This window comes from Acanthisitta chloris, unplaced genomic scaffold (genome assembly GCF_000695815.1).
Source record: "Acanthisitta chloris isolate BGI_N310 unplaced genomic scaffold, ASM69581v1 scaffold21146, whole genome shotgun sequence".
In the NCBI taxonomy this organism is placed as follows: Eukaryota; Metazoa; Chordata; class Aves; order Passeriformes; family Acanthisittidae; genus Acanthisitta; species Acanthisitta chloris.
In genome coordinates, this window is record NW_008677805.1 from 1 (window position 1) to 9,381 (window position 9,381).

At 50.1% G+C, this 9,381-nt stretch overlaps 2 protein-coding genes across 2 annotated transcripts; one reads left to right on the top strand and one right to left on the bottom strand.

Moving 5' to 3' along the window:
• Positions 1-107: 107 nt before the first annotated feature.
• Positions 108-3,243, top strand: LOC103804075 (neuritin-like; the record flags this gene model as incomplete). The annotated part of the gene is made up of 2 exons (XM_009076665.1): positions 108-245; positions 3,018-3,243. Coding segments are annotated over 2 exons (364 nt in total), but the record flags the coding sequence as incomplete, so codon positions are not given.
• Positions 3,244-7,094: 3,851 nt separating this feature from the next.
• On the bottom strand, positions 7,095-8,758 carry SYS1 (Sys1 golgi trafficking protein). Its single transcript, XM_009076664.1, has 2 exons — positions 8,695-8,758; positions 7,095-8,137 (listed from the first exon to the last, which is right to left on the bottom strand). Exons 1-2 carry the CDS (start codon positions 8,724-8,726, stop codon positions 7,897-7,899), a joined length of 273 nt encoding a protein of 90 aa, XP_009074912.1. The 5' UTR covers positions 8,727-8,758; the 3' UTR covers positions 7,095-7,896.
• Between the last annotated feature and the right edge of the window lie 623 nt (positions 8,759-9,381).

Here is a 9,381-nt window from a genome sequence, read left to right on the forward strand (position 1 = left end):
GGCCGTCCTGGTGGAAGGGGCTGCTCGTCGGGCCGGGGCAGCCCCGGGCGGGGGTGGGCTCCGTCCCCAAAGGTGCTGGTGCTCACTTCACCCTCCGCTGCTGGCAGGGCACCTGGCCGGGATACTGGCAGCAAAAAAGACGCTTACCGGGGCCTCTCGGACTGCGTCCTTAAGCTGGGGGACAGCATGGACACGTACGAGGAGGAGGAGGGCATCGAGCAGCAGGGACTGCGCCGAGTCTGCAGGTGAGTAGGGCCCCAGGATTTGCCCCAGCCCTTCTTTTCCTGAGTTTGTTGTGATGCATCAAGATGACGGTGTTAGGAGGACGTTAACCTCATTAACTTGAGCAGAACTGAGGAAGAGCTGGGTAATGAGGGGTGCTGTTGGGCAGATTTGGGGAAAGGTCTGCTTAAAAAAGCAGACGAGCAGAAGTGGCAAGGTGGAAGTAAAATGTTTGTGGAGATAAATGGAGGCAGCTCCATGTCCCCAGCAGCGAGTAGTGGGGAGTGAACAAGAGTTACGAGGAAATGCAGGCAGCATTGAAGGGAAAATCCAGGTGCCTGGGGGCAGTGGAAACCTGGCAGAGCAAGGTGGAGGGCTGAGTGCCCTGCGGGTAAGGCTTTCCAAGCTGCTGGAAACCACCCCGCAGGCTGTGACCTGCTCTGTATTCTCCTTTCTCCAGGAGACAGCCTGGCTCAGGATGAACAACTTCTCTAGGATGTGCCTAAGGCTGGGTTGGAACTGCTCTAGCTTGGACAGTAGTTGATACTTTTTTTTTGTTTTTAAATGAGGCTTCCTGGTACTAGAAGACAGCTGAGCAGGCAGCCCAGCTCATACTGCTGGAAGGGCAATTCCTTTGCTGAAGCTCATGTGAAACATGTGAGGTTAGGTTTTCTTATTGCTCTGGGACAGTAACTATCACAGAACAAGGCCTGGGATCTTCCCCACTGGCAGGGTGGGGGCTCTGCACCTTCAGGGGCATGCCAGCTTCTTCTGGTCCTGCTGCACTGCTAGCCAGGCTTGCTGTGCCTGGAGGAGAAAGTTGATGTCCCAGCTTCCTGCCAGGAAATATTTCTAAACTATTTGCCTTTGACCTTCAGCCTTACCCGCCACTGTTTGCATTCCTGGTGCCATGGTCCTCTCTCCAGGAGTGCGGGTGGGAGATGGATGCAGAGCCAGGAGCTGCTGTGGGGGCTGGTGGTGTGTCAGCTCTGTGCGTGGTGCTGCCCCAGAGACAGCCGTGCAAGTCACGTTTCAGCCTCCTGCCTGCACGAGCAGATGGAGGCTGTGAAGGGTGAAACACTGGGAATTGCCATCCCAGCTGAAAGCAGAACTGGGCAGGAACTGCCATCTCCACCTTCCCTCAGCCTTCTTTTGCCTGAAGACATGGGCCAGGTTTAACTCTCACCTGGCAGAGTTGCCTCCTGCTGCTGCAGCTCGGGAGCGAGTGCTGGAGGTTGCCTGGGTTGGCACCAGCTTTTCTCATTATCTGGGGACGTTTATTCTGCCACAGTGAATCGGTTTAATGAACTCCCTCACAGCTGGTGTTCTGACGTAAGCCCTGGTAGGAAGACTAAGTAAGCAAAGTGCTCAGGTTCGCTTGTGTGCACAAGGTGTCATCTCCAGCACGGAACTCGGACAATACTGGGCTGTCCCCTTCCAGTGCACAGGGTCCCTGCTCAGTCAGCTGGGCTGCATCCCCTTCCTGAGGGGTGGCACATATGCCTGCTGTGCTGGCAGACATGGGGAAAGTGACAGCAATTGCTCCTGTCCTGTAGGCAGTCCCCAGCTTGCAGGGGGCAGGAGGTGGTGCCCAGCCCCAGCACATGTGGGGCAGGGCAGCAGAACTGAGGTGGAGGGGAGGGCAGGAGGGTGCCTGGGGATGCAGAGCACTTGGTGCTGGAAGCTGGCAGAGGCTGAGAAGCTGGCTGAGACTCAGGGTGAAGATTTACCTTTCAGGTATAAGAAACTCTCTTTGAAAGAAGTAATGGGGGAGGGTTAGTTGAAATAGTGGCATAGAGCCTTATCTGTCCCTTGGTGAAGTTTTTGTTTTGGAGAGGAACCGCTTCCAGACGTTCCTATGGCATTTGCTGAGAATTTTTGGCTCCTGCAGCTTTATCTGGTGAGTTTGTACCTACAAACCAGAGACCTTGACTGTGAATTCAGCTGTGTTGGGACTTATAGACATGCTTGGAAGGACACAGAAGCAGCCAGGCTGTGGGTGCCCTCCCTGTCCCAGAGCAGGGCTGGTGTCACTGTGCCCTTCCTAGGGGAATCTTCTCTGAGACTGTGGTTTTCAGCCTCGTTTCTGCTGAGGCTTTTCCCTGTCTGGTTCTAGTTCTGGATCTGAAAATGAAAATAAAATCCAGGTTGCTGTATGCAGGGAAGGTGGCTGAGGGTGCCTTCAGTGAGCAGCTCCTGGTTTATTCCCAACAGGACTGGGTTATCTTTGCCTGTCTTGTTGTTTTCCTCTGGTGCTCCCCAAAAGCCTCTTTCCACTGAAGAGCTTCTACTCCTGCAGGTAATACCCAGCAGACAAATGGAGATAATTCTAATGAGAACACAGTGAACAACTCCTCCTGCCCCTGCCCATATCTCAGCTAAAGCTGTGACAGTCTGCATGAGCTGTTGTCCTTCTCCATGCTTTGTACTCGTGTTTGTCCTTGACTCAGCCTGGAGAAAGCTTGAGGAAAGCGATGAATGAGACATGCTAGGCCTTTGTTTGTAGCCTGTGTGAGATACTCAGGGTGCTCAGTGCTGAAGGGAAACATTTGTTGATGGCAAATAATGGATTTTATTGACTTTCAGAGAAAGAAAAAAAAAAAAGTCATGAAATAATTTAGTGTTTTGAGGTTTGGAGTTTTAGTCAAGATGCTCTGGCAGACAATGGAGGGGATGAATAGTCTGGACAACTTGTACAAAACACAGGGGGTGTTGCTGCTCTGAGGCTCTGCCTGCCATCCCAGCACTGTGGGAATGCAAAGGAACTGATGGTGTGGTGTCTCTCCTGGCTGCAGGTACTGGGATGAATTCCACACCTGTGCCCTGACAGCGCTCTGGGAGTGCCAGAAGGAAGCAGTGGCTGTCTGGGAGATGCTAAGAAGGGAGTCTCAAAAAAACAGATTTCAAGGCAGCTTGTTCGACCTCTGCAGCCCCAGCATGGCCCAAAGCTCTGCCTGGACCCACGTTCCCAACATTTCCATCCTCAGCATCCCTCTCATCGTCACTTGGCTGAACTTATAATCTGCAACACTGTGAGTATCACAGCAAAGGCAGCAGCAGCGTGTGCCATGGCACCTTCCTGGTCATTTTTCCAAACCTGAGGAATACACTGTGTGGATCTCAGAAACACTTGGCTCCATCCTGCACCTGTTAGGACATGGAAAAGATCAGCAGTATCTCCTGAGTGTTGCCATTTCTCTGTAACTTGGAAATAGTCCTGTTCCCTTCTGCCTCAAGGCACAGGGGCAGATCTGGCTGTCTGGAGAATTTGGGAACTTGTAGATACAGGGCAGAGGATTTGAGGGAAAATGATCAGTTCTGGAAATATGATGAACGCTGGATTCCTTTGCACTCTTCTATGGCTACTGGAAGGAAGCCTGTTTACTTTGCTGACGCTTTGCACCAGATCAACTCTCCAGGTTTTGGATTTGGGCACTGAAAACGCAAATGGATGTTTTTATTCCTGCTCTGTGAGGTGCAGGGATGGTGTCTGTCCTGTCACAGGCAGAAGGGAGACTTTACTGCCTGGTACTGGTCTTTCTCCTTTGAGGATGTGATGAAACCCCTGCTGAAAAACAATCACAGTTGCATGACTTCTCTTGCACACATCTGGATTCCTGAGTAACTCCTGTGTTATGTGTAGATCCCTTTTCTAAGGACATAGAGGTCAAAAATATTTGGGGGGAGAGGGAGTGTCAAGCTAGCAGGAGAAAAGGTAATTATAGCAACCCTTCTGCTTCAAAGCTTTCCCCAAGGTACCTGTAAGCAGCTCTGTGGATAGCAGTGTCTAATTCCAGAGTATTAAAGTTTGTTGTAGAGCCTCCAGCATGGTACAAGTTGTTTGTCCTGGCTCTTACACTACAGCACGGTCTCCTCTTGTCTCCTTTGCAGCTCAGAGTGTTGTTTTGCAGCTTCAGTACAGGCATGGCAGTATGTGCAACAGGAAGGTGTCTGCAAGTGTCTTCTGGCTATGTTAGCAAAACACAGCAATATTATTGGGCAGTCCAAGGCAGTCTGCTTTAAGGATGCTGGTGGAGGTCTGTGCCCTACCTGGCTGCACAAGGCCATGGAGCTGTAACTAGTGGGGTATGTGCTTTACAGGGTGAGCAGGGGATCCAGGGCCCTGCCAGCTCCACAGATCCCACTGGATGCATTACAGGCAGTGGGCAAACTTCTACAGCAAGGGAAGTTTTGGGTCATGCTGCTCTCCTTTGGCATTCATGTGTTCTTCCTCTTTCCTTCACTATCACTCAACCGTTTTTTCCTGCAGCAGCAGGAGGGAACAAATGAATTGAGGCAAATTCCAAGAAATAAGTCAGGGAGGAGCAGCTGGTGTTCAGACAGCACCTCAGTGCACCTTGGCTTTCTACAGACCAGAGCTGTTACATACTCAGTACTCAGCATCTGGGGCACAAAGCCTTAGGGTAAACTAGAGCACAGCAAAACCTGGAATGAACCACTCAAATGCTTATTTTTTCTTCTTATTCTGCTCCAACAGCAGTGTATGCTATTTGATCCTGTTCCCCCCTCTCTGTACCTCTTCTCCTGCCTGTGGTTTCTATGTGGGGAAGGCTGAAGCAGGTGGGTGTCATGTACAAACAAGGCTGGAGTCTTTTGGCTCCAAATCCTGAATCTGCTCTCTGTTTAAACAGGTATTAATGCCTTTAGGAAAACATATAAGCACAGCCCCCCCCCACAACCCCACAGCCCTTACATTGTTCTCTTTGAATTTGGCGATTCCTCTGTGTTAAAATTTTCTACTTTTAAACAGCTTTGGGGAAAGGGAAGGTAAAAGTCTTAGATCTTCAAGAGGTCTTCTTTTTGCAAAACCATGGATGCAAATGGCTGGCTGACATTGCCACTGCCTCTGAGAGGAGCAGGTGTTGGGACATATCTTCCCTGGAAGCAAATCCCTCAACTATTGCACACAAAACCCCCAAAGATTCATTAAGAAACAAAGACCATCTGCCACTGTTCTGAGATGGAGCAGATTTTTTTTTTTAAAGCCAAAGGTGCTTCTAAATCTGACTGAAAGCATGTGAGAGAAAATTAGGTCTCACAGTATGGGAGTGATGAGTTTCCTCAATCAATATTTCATTTTTAGCAGAACTTCCCCTATGACTAGGACAATTATAGCAGAATTCCTTTTGAAAGAAGTAATACAGGGATTCAGTTCTCCTAGGCAGTCAGCAGCCTTTCAGAAAGCATTTCTGATCCTACAGCACACTTCATGCTGATGCAGTGCAGCTGATGGGATGTCCTGCAGCCTCAGCATTCAATCACTTTTGTCAAGGATTCCTCTCGTGGCCTTGCTCTGAGTTTCTCCAGTTACAAAGCTGTACCCAGATTTCACCCCCCAGGGAAGCTGCTGAAGCAGTTACAGCATATCTTGTGTACACAGAAAGGGCTTGAAGTGTTCCTTGGTCCAAAGTCTTCACCTCTGTTCTTGCAGGGGATCAAAGGTAGCACCTTTGCTAATACAGGCTCACAGCAACTCTGGGCTTAGCTGGAATAATGTGGCTTTCCCTCCTTGCTCTTATATTCACTGTAATTAGTCTTCTAGCTCCCACTTGCCTTAAGACCATCCCTGAAGAGCACAGCAGTTCACACTGTGATTTGATGTGGTGTGAAGCCTTGAAACAAACCTGCAGACCTTCCCTGTCCCTGCAGGACTGGGGTGTTTTTAACTCAAGAATAGCAACAAAAGCAGAAGAGGACAAAATGACCCTGAAGGAGTCTTAAAATATGACTGACACCACCCCAGTGCTTGTCACCCGGAGGCAGAGCTGCTCTGTGCCCCGATCCCAACCGCACGCACACTCCCTGCTCCTTTCTGAGGGAGATACTGGCACCTACTGGAGACCAGTTTATATCCAGGCTGAGGTGACTGGGAGAAAGGCAAGTATCCTTATGAAATGAGAAGGGATGGACTGTCTTGCTGCCTGCACAGCAGAGCTGCAGGGGCAGCCCTAGGAAGTGACCTCCAGGCTGGCTGCAGCCCAGAAAAACACTTGTGTAAACTCTTCCCTCTGAAAGGCTGCTGCTGTTTGAAACTCTGCTCACAGGGGTTTGGTCAGGAAGGGCTCCTGGTGAAATCCCAGAATATAAAATGTGCTGTTTACATTTGTTTAGACAGAAATCCTCCTCCGAGGCAGATCTGCCAAGTATGTAAAGCAGCAGGATGTTATCCTGCCTCAACTTACAGTGCCTGAATGTGAATGTGAGGGATTGAAATACAGCTCAGCTCCCCAGTAACAAGAGTCAAAAGAGCAGCATCAAAGAGTTTATCAGTTTCTGTATCTCACATCATCATCCCACCACTTTTCAACGAGATGAACGAGCAAATAACTTACGCAAATGAACACAAATATTAGCATACAGAGGGAAGGTACAGCAGCAAGGTGCTGCACAGGAGGAAGAATCTGGCTCCAGAACTGGCTTTGCCCTTGTTTGGGATTGCACAAACCAGACATCCCTCAGTGGAAACCAGGCAGGATGTGGGTTTGCTTTCTTGGGCTGTGGGACTGGAGGAACCACCCAGCTCTGGCCCCTCAGCAGGAGGGGGTGTCCCTGCCTGCCCACAGGTGATGTTGATTTGAAATGCCCCTAAATAAAGACACAGCCTGTTATTGTGAGAAATACCACCAGTCTCTCATTTAACATCACCTCTGCCAGGCCAGGTCTGTTGCTGGACTTCTGAAGCCTGTTGGGAAGACCCAGACAAGTGGGAGCAGCACAGCTCCAGGACACCTTCCCAGGTTTCCCCATACAGCTCCAGCTTCATGCTGTGGAGACCCTGGACTGCTGACACCCCTCCTGAAGCAGGATTATGCCCACTGACTTCCCAAGACAGCACTCACTGATGCCTTCCATTCAGAGCAGAGGTATGAAATGTTTATTGTAGGAAATTTTATGTGCCCCAGACACTGGGCATCCCACAGCCAGGTGTTGTCTGGCTGCATCCTTCTGTTTGCCATGATACAGACACTCGTGGTGTTCCTCGAAGTGCTCAGCTTCCCAGGAGAGCCGTGACACACTCACAGCAACATAGTATTTTTATTATTACAAAAGATTTCTCCAGCAAACTGCTGTCTGTCATGTCTATGTATCAAACACGGATACAGCAAACAAACCCATCTAATGATATAGGTTATTTAGTGTCTCAGCTGGTGATTCAGGTAAGTACAACTATTTTCCTTCTCCCCATCCACTCACTTCCTTGACTCTTTTTCCCAAGCCAAAGCCCAAACAAGTCACAGGTCGGAAGCAGCAGCTCCCAGCCCTGCTGCTCACCGTGCCAGCTCCCACAGGAATTGCTGACCATTGCATGACCCATACAGGGCACTCCCACGTTGTGAATTCCAGATGCTCCTCACACACTAAGTTCTGCTACCTGGCTTTTAACAGTCTCATGAGTGAAGAGTTTAAGGGCACACTCTCCAAACAGTCATATTAATGCTTTGTGTTAACAAAATAAACTTCTGCTCCTCCCCTGTCGTCGGCTGATGCCAGAGGAGATGCTCACTCTCATGCAGTCACCGAGGTCCAAAGTAAACCATTAATAACAAAGTCTGAACAGGCCTGCTGTGCTTCTTCAGGGATGATTCTGAGGCATTAGATGCACTTTGTGCTGGAAACAATGACATAACGCAGCATGTTGTTGCCAGGGCGAGTCTATACGTTGGATTTGGGGGCGGAATTGAGGGGGATCTCCCTGAGCTCTATCCTCATGCACAGGTACTCCCCGATGGCAGCCATCAGGGCAGTGCACACGATGTGCACCAGCCACCACGTCAGCGTGGAGGGAAAGCGGGAGTTGTAAATCCAGCAGCCCAGGAGGTGGAAGAAGTGGACTGTGACTGTGAAATCCAGGCACTGCTTCCCTCGGCGGATGAAGTACAGCAAGGCTAGAGCACTGCAAAGTAAAGACAAGGGATTAACAAACAGCACCAGAGCTGTGGAAAATGGGGTGCAGCAACAGTTATCAGTGCTGATTATTTAGCTGTTTTAAAACATGTTCAAATACTTTAAGAGCAGGTTATTTTTGCCCTCTCTCCTGGCTGCTGCAGCAAGGCTTACATGCTTACAGCTTTTTAATTACATGATAGCAGGGAAATGAGATTTTAGGCAGGAATTATTAAACCATCTCCCCCAGTAATCTCTGGGCAGTGGCAAAATTCATTAATGCTTGCAGATCACAGTGTTTGGTGAGATCCACTAACTGTAACTTGCAGTAAAATTTCTCACAGAAGCAAATCTCATTCCCAGCTGGGAAACTGAGGCAGCAAAGTGAAATGACTTTCCAGGTTCTAAAAAGCCAGGAGTCAGCAGTTCCCAACTGCCCTCAGCAGACATGCTCAACAGGGATTTCGGGAGAAGCTTAGAGAGAGGCAATACATCACATTGCGTTCTCTTACAGCTTAACATTACGAAAGGACAAGATGCAGGTGCTCCAGCTAGCTGCAGACTTACCAGGTGAGTGCATTGAGGATGAAAGCCATCATGGAGAGCCTCCCCGGCGGGGTTGAGAAGCCTAAAATCTACACGGGACTATTAGTAGGAACCCGCGGCACAAATCAGCCCAAAACCTGCTCCCCTGGCCCAGGAGCATCAGCACAGCCCCATAACTGCCTGGGCACGTCTGGGGGTACCTATAGGAAAGGGACAGGTCTGGTTCTGCACTGAGGGGAACCTCCTAAACCAGGTGTGGAGTGTGTGTGTCTCCACGCTGGGGTTGTCTATATGGGGAGAGGGAGTTGTCTTTACACTGGGGGTACCTACACAGGGTGTCTGTCTCCAGGGAGGAGTTAACACCCACACAGCAAGGTGCTCCCTCTATAAGGGGGAATACCAACTGCACAGGGTGTCTGTCTCTGAGGGGGTACCACCTACACAGCAAGGTGCTCCCTTTGTAAGGTGGGGTACCACCTATTCAGGGTGTCTGTCTCTATACAGGGGGTATAACATCTACACCGGGTATCTGTCCCCATGGGGGGGTTAACACCTGCACAGCAAGGTGCTCCCTCTATAAGGTGAGGTACCACCTATTCAGGGTGTCTGTCTCTGCACAGGGGGAACACCACCTACACAGGGTGTCTGTCAGGGGGTACCGCTACACGGCGCGGTGCTGTCTGTGCCCCAGGGCACCACCTCTCCGAG